Source organism: Hemitrygon akajei, chromosome 17 (genome assembly GCF_048418815.1).
Source record: "Hemitrygon akajei chromosome 17, sHemAka1.3, whole genome shotgun sequence".
Classification (NCBI taxonomy): Eukaryota; Metazoa; Chordata; class Chondrichthyes; order Myliobatiformes; family Dasyatidae; genus Hemitrygon; species Hemitrygon akajei.
In genome coordinates, this window is record NC_133140.1 from 45,535,204 (window position 1) to 45,552,757 (window position 17,554).

Genomic DNA, 17,554 nt, shown 5'->3' on the forward strand with positions numbered 1-17,554 from the left:
TATAATATTTTCGCTTAGTAATTCATTTGTTAGTAATTTCTAGTTAAAGTTAGAAGTGTTTTAACTATATTTGTTTTCTGTACTACATCGCGGGATGCTATGACGTCACACCCGGTTTTGCCGCGTCTTGTGGGAAATACCGGTTTGCGATAAACGGGAAGAAGGGGGGGGGGGAGCGGCATCAGACCCGCGCGAAAACGCTGCTTTTAAGTTAAAGGCGATCAATAACTTTTCCTGGTAGGCTGCAGTATATATATTTTTTACCAGTCGTTAGGAGATATTGGAATGTTGTTCAGTAAAAAAGTATACGCAACGTATATTTAAAAGTAGCCGCGTTACAGGCACGGTTCGAAAAAAAGCATTTGCAATATGTATTTGTTTATGTTACCATATGGATTTAATTAAAAGTTAAAAAATCCTCACATGTAATATCTTTCTGTGTAAATATCTCATATTACAACGTGGGACACCTGCGGCCAAAAATCCGGTGCGGCCTAAAATCCGGTGCGGCTTGTACAAGTACAAAATTGATTTTCTTTCTAAAATTAGAGCCAGCGGCTTTTAATCAGGTGCGCTCTGTAGTGCGAAATCTACGGTAGGTCCCAATCCCTTGTGATTCCTTGAGTATAAATACCAGGATGTAATTTATCATAGAAAATGCTGCACAGATGACACAATGAACCAACCGATTCCTTTGCTACTCTATGCAGTGGATCTGAATTCTCCAACAAGCATTTAATTATCCACTTGCCAGTATTATCTACATGATTTGAAAATGTAATGATAAACATCAACCACTGATTATTCAATTCTTTAAGTCTCCATGCACCTTGGATGATGTACATGATTTTCTCTTACTCATTCAGAGAATGTGAGAAGTTCCAGGACTCAACTAGTAATAATGAAGAGGCAACAATACATTTCCAAAGATCTAATAAAGAGTCTTTGATCTGAAATGTTACCGATTGTTTTCTGCGTCTTTTGTTTTTATTTTGGATTTCCAGCATCTGCAGCTCTTTCACCTTGACATAGAGTTACACAAATTGGAAGCAGGTCCTTCCTCTTCATCCTAATAAAACCCATGCTGACCACATTGCCTATCTAAGCTAATCTCATTTGCCTGCATTTGGTCCTTATCCTTTGAATCCTTTACTAGCCATGTACCTGTCTAAGTGTATTTCAAACCTGTGCCTGCAACTGCTTTTATCACTTCCATTGGCAGTTCTTTCCATGCATATACTACCCTCCATATTTAAAAAGTTATCCTTCAGGATCCTCTCATTGTAAATCTATACCTTTTAGTTTTAGGATCCCCTACCCTTTGGATCTTTAATCTTATCTTGTCAATCCATGGCGTCTTCTCGTGCCAAGATGAGGCCATCCTCAGGGTGGAAGAGCACCCTGATGTCATGCATATCAAATTCAATTCCAAACATTTGTGGAAAGATTTTGCATTGATAACTTTTCACTGAAACTGGGAAAAATGGGAGATGGAGCTTTAAGATGCAGAGACATTGGGAATGGGAGAACCAAGAGTTCTTTGAGAAGATGGAAGACAGAAAATTCAGTTACAAAAGGGATAATCATACAAGGTAAGAGTGCTGCATGGACAAATAAATTGCTAAGATACCATTTTGGTGGATTTCTAAATTAGGGCAATAGGATCATCATCTGAAATTGTCAAAAGAAGGTAGCTTTTAGATCATTTGAAGTCTTCAGCTCTTCATTTTCACACTGCACAATTCAATCAAAGCCTAGGTTACTGCAGAATTTTCATCTACGTACTGAACATCTCTGTGCACAGGCAAGTCTGATGACAGTATCAATTTCAAACTTTGAGTATAGTTAATAAAAAATGCACAAATACCAGAAACCCAAATTAAAAATAATAATTGAATCTAGAGGTGCGTTATTAATCTCGCTCCAGAACCACGGAAATACATGAACTTCATTAACTAATCTCACCACAACTCTTCCAGGATGGTGTTCTTCTTCAACATTAAGGCCAATGCCCTAGCACCTTGACTTCCAATGTTATTATCGACAAGGCTATTGGTCAGAAGACAGAAAACAGAATCAATTAGCTATATGCAACAGGTTTTTAAAACTGAATTGGAATAAAAAAAATATCAACATGAGGCATAAATGTGCAAGCATTGTTACCTCAGCCACAAGAGACTAGTGTTATTTTCAAGGGCTGCTGCAATAGCAGAGGCACCAGCATCTCCAACTTTGTTTCCCCAAAGCCTGAACAAATGTCAAAGAAAAAGCTTATATTTAAAATTTTAATATGAATGCTGTAAACTATGTTCCAATATAATGCATCACTGAGTTATTTTATGTATGAAACAGAAGTCACTTTAACCTAATCTATCGAGTCAGAATATACTGTACCCGTTTAAGCCTCCTGTTTGCTCAATCCTGTGCCTGGTTTTACAAACCCATTTCCAGAAAAGTTGGGATATTTTCCAAAATGCAATAAAAACAAAAATCTGTGATATGTTAATTCACGTGAACCCTTATTCAACTGACAAAAGTACAAAGAAAAGATTTTCAATAGTTTTACTGACCAACTTAATTGTATTTTGTAAATATACACAAATTTAGAATTTGATGGCTGCAACACACTCAACAAAAGTTGGGACAGAGTTAAAATAAGATTGAAAATTGCACAGAATATTCAAGTAACACCAGTTTGGAAGACTCCACATTAAGCAGGCTAATTGGTAGCAGGTGAGGTATCATGACTGGGTATAAAAGTAGCGTCCATCAAAGGCTCAGTCTTTGCAAGCAAGGATAGGTCGTGGCTCACCCCTTTGTGCTAAAATTCATGAGAGAATTGTTAGTCAGTTCAAAAGGAACATTTCCAAACGCAAGATTGCAGAGAATTTAGGTCTTTCAACATCTACAGTACATAATATTGTGAAAAGATTCAGAGAATTCAGAGACATCTCAGTGTGTAAAGGGCAAGGTCAGAAACCACTGTTGAATGCGTGTGATCTTCAAGCCCTCAGGTGGCACTGCCTAAGAAACCGACATGCTACTGTGACAATTATAGCCACCTGGGCTCGGGAGTACTTCGGAAAACCATTGTCACTTAACACAGTCTGTCGCTGCTTCCAGAAATGCAACTTGAAACTGTATTACACAAGGAGGAAGCCATACATCAACTCTATGCAGAAACGTCAGTGAGTTCTCTGGGCCTGAGCTCATTTCAGATGGATTGAAAAACTGTGGAACCGTGTGCTGTGGTCAGATGAGTCCACATTTCAGCTAGTTTTCAGAAAAAACGGGCGTCGAGTTCTCTGTGCCAAAGATGAAAACGACCATCCTGATTGTTATCAGCGAAAGGTGCAAAAGCCAGCATCTGTGATGGTATGGGAGTGCATCAGTGCCCATGGCATGGGTGAGTTGCATGTATGTGAAGGTACCATTGACTCTGAGGCGTATATTAGGATTTTAGAGAGACATATGTTGCCATCAAGGCGACGTCTCTTCCCGGGACATCCATGCTTATTTCAGCAGGACAATGCCAGACCACATTCTGCACGGGATACAACAGCGTGGCTTTGTAGACAGAGTGTGTGTGCTTGACTGGCCTGCTGCCAGTCCAGATCTATCTCCTATTGAAAATGTATGGCGCACCATGAAGAGGAGAATCAGACAACGGAGACCACGGACTGTTGAGCAGCTGAAGTCTTATGTCAAGCAAGAATGGACAAAATTTCCAATTGCAAATCTACTACAATTAGTATCCTCAGTTACAAAACAATTAAAAAGTGTTATTAAAAGGAAAGGTGATGTAACACAATGGTAAACATGCCTCTGTCCCAACTTTTGTTGAGTGTGTTGCAGCCATCAAATTCTAAATTTGTGTATATTTACAAAATACAAATAAGCTGGTCAGTAAAACTATTGAAAACCTTTTCTTTGTACTTTTGTCAGTTGAATAAAGGTTCACGTGAATTAACATATCACAGATTTTTGTTTTTATTGCATTTTGGAAAATATCCCAACTTTTCTGGAAATGGGGTTTGTATTTTGCAATGATTTCAGAAATTATCCACTAAAACCTATTAAATGATATGATTTAGATTTGCCAACTTTATGACTTAACTTTGATGTTTGTATCCATTGAAATGTAAATTTATAGTAGCATAGTGAAAGAGTATCATATGCAATAAAAAATTAAAGTAGTTTGATTCATTTGCAGATGATATAAGATGTCTGCCAGGAACATGCAAAAGCAGTGCAAAGAAATTAACAGCTGATGACATACCCCAAGAACTGGATAGAGTTGTTTTGTTTTAAACCTTCTGCCAGTACTTCTGCCCCAGCAGCTGTTAAATGATTGTTGCCCAGCCTGGAATTATTCAAAAAATTCTGTAAAGATTAAGTCAACACCAGTGTAATTGCCATAAAAAAAAAAGTGGAATCTCCATTTGGTACAGTTTGCAGCACAAGCAGATCCTGTTGCCACTCAAATTCACGGCCAAAGCCAAATCACAGGGACCAACTAACCGTTTTGCATGGAAATACTCCCAGCATTTAAAAGGAGAGGGCAGTTGGCTTAATCCACCATTTTCTATGGCCCCTCTTTCTTTTTTTGATTGTGCTGTGAATGCCACTGACAACACAAGCAATTATTGTGCACGTTAGCTTGCCTCGGAACGGAGGAGTCTCTTGAGAGTCAATCACATCAGTGGGCCGGACAAGACAAGGACAACATGTTTTTGAGAGTGAAGAACATGATTTAATGATGATATAGTACTATTATGTCTTCAATAGAGATAGTAGCTTTTAATTCCAAATTTATTTTAATTATTTCATCATTAAATCCTAACTGCCATGATGGCATTCAAATTCAACTACCCTGACCTGTAATTCTGGCCTGATTAAACTCCAACATCCCTGTGCATGGTATAACTCCAAATCACAGACAGCTTCCCCTGAATTCCATGAACTTACAGATCTTCAAGCTTTATGCTGACATGCTCAAATGTTGCCCCGACGTTGCAGATGGGTACTCACACCTCTGATGGCTTTTCAAAAAACTATTTTGGTAGCTTATAATAGGTGACAGTTTTGTTGTGGTCTTGCAAGGAAACAGTGAGTGAAATTCCTTGGTTAATACAGGAAACATCCCAGTCATACCCATGGCAGAGAAGAGAGTAGCGAAAAGTGCACTTACCTGATGCAAGTTACTGGAACTTAAAACCAAGCTTAATTATGGACTAAATCCCGGTGAATCTTGGCTAGACCGAAATTTAAATCCTTTTCAGAAGTAATGCACAATTTACAATCACGTCTTTACCTGCAATTTCAGGCTTTCATAATCTGGTTATTTATTTTATTAAGTACTGTTGGAATTCTGATCTTACCTTAGTGCTAAAAAGTTTTTCTTGTGTTTCAGAAGCTTTGCAAAATTCTGGGCACATGCATCAGTGATATTATTATGAAACAATCTAAAAAAAAATAAAAGTTTGAATAGTAACTGCACATCTCCTAAATTTAAATACTAGTTTCATAAAGAATATATTCTATGTTGTCAAATCATTTTATAGAACAAAATCTGCAAATGGTTATGGCTCAGATGTGACATCAGAACTATAATTAATCAAATGTATAAGTACACCTCTACATCAAATTCTGCTTCCCTTATTGAATTTAAACAACCAAAGGTGGCAACTCCACTTTAAAAATACCAGTTCTTACGCAATCTTTTGTAAATTGTGGCCCCCAAGAGCTTGATCAACCAGCTTGGAGGCTCCTTGATCAGAAATATTATTTCCTCGGAGGCTGCAAATATAAAAATGAAAATGATTACATAATTACCAAAATGAAGGAAGTGTGCAAAATCAATTTTCAATGTCCTATATCTTTGTGATTGGCAGGTTTGCTATCATAGTAATTACTTGCAATTTACTTGTTAAATGAGACAGATGTTTCACCGTATCTGCTGCATCTGCTCTCAGGATGATGCTTTCATTCCAAAAATAATGAGATGCCCTCCTTCCTCAAAGAAAGCGGCTTTCCTTCCTCCACATCAATGCTGCCCTCACCCACATCTCTCCCATTTTGCACGTCTGCCCTCACCCCATCATCCTACTGGCACACCAAGGGTAGGGTTCCTCTTGTCCTCACCTACCACCACACTAGCCTCCATGTCCAGCACATAATTCTCCATAAATTCCACCTTCTCCAACAGGATCCTACCACCAAGCACATTTTTCCCTCCCCCCACTTTCTGCTTTCCTCAGGGATCACTCCCTACCCGACTCCCTTGTCCACTCATCCGTCTCTACTGATTCCATCCTGGCACTTATCCTTGCAAGTGGAACAAGTGCCACACCTGCCCCTACACCTCCACCCTCACTACAATGCAGGGCCCTAAACAGTTCTTCCAGGTAAGGAGACACTTCACGTGAGAGTCCGTTGGGGTCATCTACTGTTTCCAGTGTGGTCTCCTGTATATTGGTGAGACCCAACGTAGATTGGGAAACTGCTTTATTGAGCACCTATGCTCCGTCTGCCAGAGAATGCAGGATCTCCTGATGGCCACCCATTTCAATTCTACTTCCCATTCCCATTCCAACATACCAGTCCATGGCCTTCTCTACTTCCACAATGAATCCACACTCAGGTAGGAGGAGCAACACTTTATATTCCATCTGGGTAGCCTCCAATCAAACTCCTGGGAATTGCCCACCCCCACTCCCTTCCACAATTCCCCATTCCCTGTTCCCTCTCTCACCTTTTCTCCTTGCCTGCCCATCACCTCCCTCTGGTGCTCCTCCCCCTTCCCTTTCTTCCATGGTCTTCTCCAGCCCTTTATCTCTTTCAGTAATCAATTTCATAGCTCTTTACTTCACCCCATCCCCCAGTTTCACAAATCACCTACTAACTTGTACTTCTTCCTCCCCTCTCTCCACTTTCTTACTCTCACTTCTCATCCTTTAAAAAAAAAAGTCCTGATGAAGGGTTTCAGCCCAAGATGCCGACTCTTTACTCTTTCCCATAGATGCTGCCTGGCCTGCTGAATTCTTCCAGCATTTTGTGTATGTTGCTTTAGATTTCCAGCATCTACAGATTTTGAGTTTGTGCTATTTTTTCTTCTCTAAGATGATGTAATACTAATTTAATGCTGAATTGCCAGCAAGTGAGCACATCTAGGTTACGGGTTATATTTCACTCAGTCAGGGACAACCATCCCTATGCCTATTGTCTGACTAGAACTATTGCCTAAACATGTTGTTCAACTCCACTTAAATATGAAGTTAATTTGTGTGTTATGTGATGAACATCTAAAAAAAAGTAGACAATGTGATGCTAATTCAATGAAGCAAATGTTAAGTAGTGCTATGACTCATTAAATGTGTAACATGGACACAGTGTTCACTTTATTAGGTACCCCTGCATATTTGCAGTCTTCTGCTGTACCCCATCCACTTCCAGGTTCAACATTGTGTTCAGAGATGCTCTTCTGCACACCACTGTTGTGATACATGATCATTTGAGTTACTGTCAGCTTGAACTAGTCTAGCTATTCTTCTCTGATTTCTCTCATCAGTAAGGCATTTTCACTCACAGGACACTTGCTTAAGGGATTTTTTTTATTGCTCCATTCTCTGTGAAGTCTAGAGTCAGTTGTGGTTGAAGCCCCCAGGAGATCAGCAGTTTCTGAGATATTCAAACCACCCCATCTGGCACAAGTAATTATTCCTCGGTCTAAGTCACTTAGACCATGTTTCTTCCCATTTCTTTGTTTGATCTGAACTACAACTCTTGGCCAGATCTGCATGTTGAAATGCTTTGAGTTGCTGCTACATGATTGGCTGATTAGATATTAGCATAAGCAGGTGTACAGGTGTACCTAGTAAACTGGCTCTTGAATGCATGTCATTGGTACCATTATGTACCACAATTTCTGACTGTTCACCCTCCCCCTTAAGAAAGCTGTGGATCTAATCTGAGTCATCTCTAACCCTGGCATCCGGAAGGCATACACCACTCAGGAGCCTCTTTCATGTCCTCAAAAATCTCTTATCTGCTCCCCTGACTTTTGAATATCCAAACACCTTCGCTGTCTGCTTCAACCACCACCCCCCCCCCCCCACCGCCTTGACTTCTGAGCCACAGAGCCAGATTCAGCACCATTGACCTGGTCACTGTTGCTTTCCCCTGACAGATCATGCCACCACCCCCCAACATTATTGAAGGCAGTAACTTGCTATTGAAAGGGACAGCCAGAGGGTACTCTGCACTGTCTGCCTATATGCCCTTTCTTTCTCCTGACTAGATGCTGGTCTGCAGGCACAATTGAAATTCAGAGCCCTTAGATCCCCCCTCTCCATTCTACTATCGTGCTACAGAGTGTACAGTCTCTAGGGAAAAACAAAGTGAAGGCCGCAGAGCAAAATTGTAGTATGAGGGACATCAAGGATTGCTGTGTACTTTGCTTCAGAGAAACATGGCTCACTCCCACCATTTCAGATGCAGTGCTGCAGCTCAAAGGCTTCACCATCCATCATAAAGACAGGGCAGCTATGTCTTTTAAAGGTAGAGCAGGTGAGTGCATTTCATGATTAACTCATCGTGGTGCACAGGCATGGTGGTTCTGTCTTAGTCCTGCTCACCCTACCTGAAACATCTAGCGGTTCATGTATTGTCCATTTTATCTGATGAGTTTTCCCCATCATGCTGATAGTGGTGAACATCCCACTCTGGCTGGCACTGGTGAACATCGGGCAGGCACTGGCTGAGCTGGGCACCATGATCCACAATCACAAATCAGCCCACCCGAATGCCTTCCTCATCATTGAGGGGGATTTCAACCATGCCAGCTTGAAGAAGCCTCTGACCAACTACCATCAACACATCAACTATGGAACCCGAGAAGCCACCACACTTGACCACTGTTAGACCATCATCAAGAATGCTTTGCATGCAATCCAATGCCTGCAGCTTGGAAACTCTGATCCATTGGCTGTACTTCCTTCCCGACGTACAGGCAGATACCAAAGACCATAGCACCAGTGGTGAGGTCCTAGTGAAATGGTCAAGGGAGCACTTAGAGAATTTCTTTTGAGTTGGGGTACTGTATAATATTCAGGGATTCATCTTCGACTCTGAATGAATATGCCACAGTTAGCAGCGACTTCACAACCTGTGAGGATGAGTTTGTGCATTCAAGAACAAATCAAAAATTAATGGATGAATCAGGAGATTCGTAGTCTGTTCAGGGCTAGATCTGCAGCATTCAAGACCAGTAATCCAGAACAATTCAAGAACTCCAAGTGTGAAATCTATCATCATGAATGGCTGTGATGCTTCACTTAGAGATGATCTCAATGTCTTTTACGCATGCTTTGAGGGGGAGAATTAAACTACACCTGTGTGAAATCCTGCTTCATCTGATGAATCGCTGTCTCAAAGGCCAATGTCAGAACATCTAGTAACAGGGTGTACCCTCACAAGGATGGTGTACCTGGTAGGCCACTGGAAACCTTGGCCAACCAACTGGCAGGAGTGTTTGAGGATATCTTTATTCTCTCACTGCTGCAGTCAGGGGTTCCCATCTGCTTCAAAAGGACGACAATCATGCTAGTATGCAAGAGAGCAGGGTGGGCCCACTCAATGACTATCACCCAGTGGCACTCTCCTCTACTGTGATGAAGTGCTTTCAGAGGTTGGTCTTGGCCAGAAGAAACCTCAGCCTAAGCAAGTATCCAGACTGGCTGCAATTTGCCTATCGCTACAATAGGTCTACAGTGGATGAAATCTCACTGGCTCTTCATTCGGCCATGGAATACCTTGGTAGTAGCCATACCCATGTCCAGCTGATGTTTATTAATTACAGCTCAACATTCAACACCATCATACCCATCCTAATAATCAAAAAGCTCCAAATTCTGGGCCTAGGTACCTCCCTCTGCAATAAGATCCTTGATTTCCTCATCACTGACAGTCAACATTGGTTCTCACCAAGGATGCGTGCTTAGCCCTCTGCTCTAGTCTTTCTATACCTATGACCGTGTGGCCAGACACAGCTCAAATACCATCTATAAATTTGCGAATAACACAACTATTGTTGGTAAAATTTCAGATCATGACGAGGAGGCATACAAGAGTGAGATGGATCAGCTGGTTGACTTGTGTCACAACAACAACCTTGCACTCAACGTCAGTAAGACCAAGGAATTGACTGTGGACTTCAGGAAGTCGAGGGAAAGCACACCAGTCCTCATCGAGAGATCAGCTGTGAAAAGGATGAGCAGTTTCAAGTTCTTGGCTGTCAACATCTCTGAAGATGTGTCCCGAGTCCAACATATTGATGCAATGACCAAGAAGACATGACAGCAGTTATGTTTCATTAGGAGTTTGAGCAAACTTGGCATGTCACCAAATGCTCTGGCAAATTTCTACACATGTACTGTGTAGAGCATTCTAACTGGTTGGATCACCGTCTGGTATGGAGAGACCACTGCACAGGATTGGAAAACGCTGCAGAAAGCTGCAAACTCAATCATCTCCGTCATGGGTGTTACCCTCCCAGCATGGAGGACATCTTCAAAAGATGATGCATCAAAAAAAATTGGCATCCATCATTAAGGACCCCTGTCACTCAGGACATGCTCTCTTCTCATTGTCACCATCAAGGAGGTGGTACAGGAGCCTAAAGGCACACACTCAATGTTTCAGGAAAAACAACCCACCCATCCCACCCTGCCATCAGGTTTCTCAATGAACGATGAACTCATGTACACCACCTCACTATTTATTTTCTTCTTTTTTCACTCTTTTTGCACTACTTATTTAAATTATATTTCTAATATATATTTCTTATTGTAATTTATATTTTTATTATACATTGCACAGTTCTGCTGCAGAACAAATTTTACTATATATTCAAAATTCAAAGGTGTATAAATTATACACCTTGAAATTTGTCTGATTACAGGCAGCCACAAAGCAAGAAACGCGAATAACCCAATTTAAAAACAAGACAGACCAAAATACACTGCACAGAGAAAAAGAGAGGGAAAAAAAGACACACAAATTATGCCAAATTACACAACAGAAACAAGCCAACAGCATTCTGAACCAGACTGAGTCTCAAATCCACTCCTAAAGCAGCTGGAGTAGGCCCAAGCTTGTCCCAGATTATCACACCAGCAGGGTAAAAATGCAGAGCTGCCTGATCAGTTTACAGCCTTGGCACCACAGAGAAAGGAATTAATATTCTCGGGAGAGCGAGCAAAATAAGTCTGAACCTTACCTCCATTCCTATCACTTGGGTTTCCAGTCTACTTGTGCCATGAATCGCTTGGGCTGCCCAGCCCAAAATCATTCTCAATTTTACCAAATTGACTCAGTGCTTGGAGCAATCCACCCTCACACCCGAGTTAGTGGACAGGCATCAAATCTCTTCTGCATCAACCCCTCTCCATTGTTCAGTGCAACAGTGACAGCGATACCAACTCCATCTGCTGCTGTGGCTCAAACACATTGCGCCTTGCAATGCCCCCCAGCATGGCTCATTCCCCGAATCAGCATCGCCTCCGCCTGCCTCCTCACTGTCTGTGGCGATAATTCACCACAATTTGTTTCAGAAAAGATGGTATAAGTAATGTTTTCAGTCAAATCTATTGCCTTTCTATCTACCACAAAGCTGTTGCATGCCTTCAGAGCACCACCTTAAACCAGAACATATCCCTGTGATCCTAAACCTCATTCTGATAGTGACAGTCACCCAGCTAACCACCTCCTGCAGCTTAGGGGTGGCTACCTCTCATTCTCACCAATGACCCGTAGGTTATCCAGCTCCAGCTCCACTTCCAGTTCCCTAATGTGGACTGTAATAATACTAACAATATTACTTTATTGATCCTGAGTGGAAAATTCTTTCATTACAGCAGCAACATTTAAAAGCACAGTTAGTGTGCAGACTTAACTAATAATAATGTACAGAATACTAATATACATAATAATGTACCAATGAAGTGTGGTCTCCTGTTGCACAGAGAGGAACTGTTGTATATGTTGATTGCATTTGGTAGGAAAGATTTTCTGTAATGATCCTTATGACAGTGGAGCTGAATGAGTCTGTTCGAAAAGGAGGTGTAGCACTTCTTACAGGTGTAGTCATGGGAGACACTGGAAATCTCCTGTTTTTCCACATCGTGCAAGAAGAGCTCACCACTGCCCTGGGATCCATTCTCTGGGCTCCATTTATGCAATAATAATGAAGGAAAAACTTACCACAAACCTCATTCTAGCCTCTGACCGTCTTGCTCAAGCCTCAGTTCCTCACTCTAACCCTGCCCATTCTAACAATGGCAGTTCTGCATAAACCTAAATTCTTTGGATCTTGCAAATTGCCTAATCAATTTACCAACATACAGAAAGCCTGAAAGTGCACTTTCTGTTTAGTACTACATTACAGGCTGTCATGAAGGAAAAAGAACTGTTGTATGAAATGTTTCTTCTCCATTTTTTGGATGCAGTGATTGTATTCACTGCTACAATGTTGGAACAGACACAACTCATCCACAGCCTGAAATGTTCCTAAGATAAATGACCCAGTAATCCATTTTGATGGTATGGTTACATTGCAAGCACACTGAAAGAGCCCCTATTTTCAAACAATTTCATTGAACGATTTACATTTAACATGAAAGGCGGACGGTTCAGCATCCAATCTGAAGACAATGGGCGAATAATTCTATTGTGTGTGTAAATGCTCCTAAAGTCTGAATGCGGGGTTGTTGGCCTAAGTGTGTAGGGAAGTGTTGTTCTACAGAACATGGTTTGCAACTCAACATGGGTGTTAAGATAATAAAATTTGCAGGTAACCCATCCATAAATCAGGCTTTACCATTAAAGTTGAGTGCAAAGTAACAAGATTTCCTGGATGATGTTCTACCCTGAGGAGCTGTATTTAACTTTGTATTTTTTGCTATTTCCAAGTTGCAATCTAATTAGTAGGCTTGGTCATCATGCTCATCTGACACACCATGCAAAATCAAACTGATAGTGGGGCATCAGGTCAGGAACAGGAAGCATAGTCACAGAGCTTAAAAGAGTAATAGATTCATTCAATTGACTGAAAGTGTCAGTAAGAAAATAATCTACAGATGCTGGAAGACTAAAACAAAAGCAGAAAATACTGAAGGTACTCAGCAGGCCAGGCTACATCAGTAGAAAAAGAACCAGAGTCAACATTTCAGATCGGAGAATTTAAAATTAAGAATTGAAGGTGTTATTGCTCTGGCTAACTCAAGGACTTTGGGCTAAATAAGAACTGGCCCTTTAAGTAACATTCAGCCCTTCAGTAAAGGTCAACTTAATGTTCACTGCATATGCTGATAATGGCCAAAATATGCAAGGAATTATTTGCCAAAGTGACATGATTCTTGTATTGCACACAGGTTGATGTAATTGTGCACATCCTGTGGCTTTGTACGTAGCACATCATATGCAGAAAGGACTATGCTATAATTTTAATGCTAATTGCATTTAGTAGTTGCCTTCAAGATCACATTTCATTGTGCAGTATGTAGCATATATGATAGAGATTTCAGGAAGAATTTCTAAGTGTGGATCATTCCCTAAGTAACAAACTGAGATACAGAGACATGTAGTCAAATTTCTGGAACAGTATTCAGAATTATAACCACTTGATTCAGGGCCAGGAATACTAGACACTAAGGTAAAGTCCAGGTCAAAAATAGAAAACAAAATTCAGGACTTTTTTCCTTTTTTTTCTTGAAAGAGTTACAAGTTGAGTAAGGAAATAGTCTTTTTTACTAACATCATAACTGTCTATTTTTTAGGGATGCTTGCTTTTAGAGAAGATATTGCACTAATTGTGTTAATTTTCTCCATCACTCATGATGGTATGCTCTGAATCGAATATGTTGAAATCTGATTTTCAATATATGCAGAAAATTTTCAGCAATGTTCTGCAAAATTCTAGTCTTTTACTATAGCAATGACAATGAACAAGGGACTCAACCTTAGATGTCAAAGCCATAGTTTACTTGCCTATGCTGTTGTCAATTATTGTAAAAGACTACTGGAATATACTGACATTTAAATTTAAAGCCATTCGCAAAATAAGAGACAAAACAATGACAAAGGAACATAATTACTTACTAATATTGGCAACTGCAATTTTCAGCTAAAAGCACTTACTAAATAGACTGGCAATTGCTCAAGCAGGGAAGTAGCTGTTCAATTCCTATATCTCCAACCAAGTTGTAATCCAACTGTAATCCCACAGGATTTTTCAAGTGTTTGAGGACGTAAGCAAGGGCAGTGCATTCAATCGGCCCTATTCCACAATAGGTCAGCTTCAAGTGATCCACCTCCAGATTGCTAACAGAGTGTTTGGCTAAATCATTGTCCTGCATTTCATAAATGCATTTGATCCACCACACAAACTCGGGCAAGGCGTGCATGCTTTTCTTCTCCTCACCCACAGCTGGTGGTATGGATAAGAAGTGTTTCTCTATGCCCTTTGCCAAGTAACTCTTAACCAGTTTGCACTTCTTCGATTGCTTTGGGATGCCTGAGAACTTCTGTATCAGATTCCTGTGTTTACCTGACAAAAGCCCAGAAACAAAGTTTGCTGTTATTTGAAGATTTGATTTCTCTGCTTCCAGTAACATGGTTTCGCATCTCCTTGCCGATTGCCCGTGAGACTGGAGACAACTGAATGGGAATCTCTCAATGCAAGCTGCTGATGTCATGCAGGGCAACTTCTCCTTCTCTCTAGATTTGAACAGCAAGTAAAGGGTAGATTCTCCCATATTATCACTTAACGTGATATAGAGTGCAGCAAAGAAACATTGGATAGTAATGTGAAGAAACTCGTAATTCCTCTTCTTAGTGGCAGTGCCTGTTTGGGAAAAACTATGACTGTCAACAAGAAATCCCAAAGAAATGTCTTCTTTAGAAATCTGAGCCTCTTGTAGTTGTGCAGCTGAAAACACATAGTTACAGGAGATTAAACCATCCATCGCCAATTTGCTAAGACGGAAGATGGTCACAATTTGGCTCGGTAGAATTTCATTTACTCCATGGCTGTTGTGTGCAAAATGCAATAGAATATGATCCAAGATCAGAAGATAGATGTCAGTCATAGTCTGAGTGAAGTCACCAGCGTTCTGCATTAGCTGCCGATGGCAATTCGATACAATCCAACAGAAGAAGGGAACGTGACAGAGCCCATGAAGAACGGAGTTTGCCTCAACAAAATACAAAATATGCTCTGCATTTGAGGAGTTGCCATGATATTTCTTTATAAATTCTTCAATTTCCTTGTGTGAGAAGCCTTTTAAAGTAATTTCTTTCCGTAGGTATTTCCTTAACATGGCAGTTACAGCACTTGGCCGACTGGTCATAACTTTTTTAGAGTTTTTCATCAAGTTTCCCTGGAGGAGATTAAAGATTAGATTCAATGCAGAGGTAGTCTTGGTGGGTGAACAGTGCCTTTCCTCATCTGTAAACTGGAATTTAAATTCATCAAATCCATCGAGCATGAACAGGATTTCTTCAGGGTGATCCAGAATGTATTGGAAAACCACATCTTGATGATCACCTGGCCAGCAGCAATGTTCGAACAGTAGCATTTTGAGTGAAACTTCTGTATCAATGAAGTTTAACCCTCGACAGCTGAATGCAAATACAAATGTGAATTCCTGGAATGCTTGTTTTGTTGCCCATAGTTGTTGCACTTGCTGCAGTGAAGTGCTTTTCCCACTTCCTGCTTCCCCAATGATCAACACCATATCTGCATCTTTATTTAATATGCCGGCTGCTCCAAAAATATCTTCCAGCCCAATAAGAGACCGCAATGAGCCACTTTCTGAAGTAGCATTGGTTACTTCCAGTATACAATCCACATATACATTCTCCAGACACATATTTTCTGTTCCTGCATAATTAGTTAGAAATCGGGACTGGGCAGCCAGAGTTGAACGCAACTTATCCTGATACTTTATGCATGCATTATCTGAAAAAAATAATAAAATATAAATGGAAGGATGTTGACTGCCACTCTTTAAATTATTTTTGGTACATTACTTTGCCAAACTGCAATTAGCATTAACCATAGTTAAATGAGTCTCACTTCATCTTTTAGTATGCAATTTCCAGTAGATCGGAAAAGACTGAGACTAATACTGAAACCATTCAAAAAATTAAAGAAATGGCTGAGATTTACAAATGTGCACTTTTTAAAAAGATTTTCAAGCTTTCTGAATAGGATAATCAACCATGTGTTAAATGTAGTGTAATGTTTTGCCAACAACATAGGTCACAATTGCCATGTTTTAAAATAAAGCAACGCTGCTAATTGACTCTCACCACTTATGGCAGAAGCATAACCTGCACAAAATGTTTCTTATTTCTCTGCTCAGGATTTAAGGTTAAGTAATTAACTGATTTACTCTTTAGCCTACCGATAATGTAATCTGTCCAGCCCTTCCTTTCCAGGCTGAGTGATCCACATTCCACCCCCCCCCCCCCACCTATTTTCTTATGAAATGAGCATAAATCACTTAGGCCAGAAAGGCCTTTTACATGATGTCTAAACACATGCGCATCTGTGCAATCTCCATGTCACTGAATTTTCGAACAAACTATAGTGTGCTGAAATATATGATGGGCTCGTAATTATAGATCATGTTTAATCATCTGGGGCATTAGGTTGGTTTCATGCTTTGCTACTTAGATCTTGAAGCCCTCCCTTGGTCAGGTCAGCCATGGATATTGTTTTGCTGCTGTCTACCTGTGAAACACAAGCCAAGGCATTACAATATGGAGAGCAAACCGTTGCCTATGTAAGTGGCTCTCCCTCTCCAAGCAGCTGACGAATCCAAAGGAACGGCAGAAACCGACACTGCTGGGCACCAGCGACGTGCGTCACAGGGGTTGCCAGTCAGCATTGAACTCAATGTAGGACTGCCTTAGGGACTCCCGGTGAGGCTTTTTCCCTCAAAGTTTACTCTCAAAGCCGTCTTCATGACCGAGTAAGGCCGCAAAGCAGCAGGGGTTTGAGGTCAGAGCTTTCCTTCTCCTGATTAGCCTCATCTGCCTGAAGCTACTGGTTTTAACATGCCAGTAGCCTGCCATAACCCCTTCTCTTGCCAATAGAAACAGTTTTGCCAGGCCACACTTAAAGGCCAGGCACTGGACTTGGTTGTCAAAGTTATCGGTGTTGCTCAGAATGTTATATTGCATTAAACTTCTTCTTTAACAAAGACATATAGTTTTAATTGCACTTGTGAATTTTGGTAGAATTGTTTACTTTTGTCTTTGAAGCTGTAGCATTTCCCCCCCTCATAACTTAATGAACTAAATCTATATTGCCCAGTAATTCTGGTGCACCATATTGTCTCACATAGTAAATGACCAACCACTGTAAACTTCAATGATTCTAAAGGTTAAGGCTATGGCTGGGCATGGAGGACATTCAGAGCACAGCATGAAATGATACGAGTGGCAGAATGGGGCAGAATCAGGATAGCATGGCTGAAGTGATGGAGAA

The 17,554-nt window shown here is 40.7% G+C and overlaps 1 protein-coding gene across 3 annotated transcripts in view; it reads right to left on the bottom strand.

Annotated features, from left to right (window-relative positions):
* The window catches only part of nod2 (nucleotide-binding oligomerization domain containing 2), a 55,191-nt gene that overhangs the window by 23,625 nt on the left and 14,012 nt on the right, over window positions 1-17,554 (bottom strand). For all 3 annotated transcript variants that reach the window (XM_073070032.1, XM_073070034.1, XM_073070035.1), the window contains 6 exons: window positions 14,197-16,018; window positions 5,716-5,799; window positions 5,382-5,465; window positions 4,280-4,363; window positions 2,164-2,247; window positions 1,966-2,049 (listed from right to left, as the gene is read on the bottom strand). In XM_073070032.1, coding sequence (XP_072926133.1) covers window positions 1,966-2,049; window positions 2,164-2,247; window positions 4,280-4,363; window positions 5,382-5,465; window positions 5,716-5,799; window positions 14,197-16,018 — 2,242 coding nt within the window. The remainder of the gene's footprint in view (window positions 1-1,965; window positions 2,050-2,163; window positions 2,248-4,279; window positions 4,364-5,381; window positions 5,466-5,715; window positions 5,800-14,196; window positions 16,019-17,554) is intronic.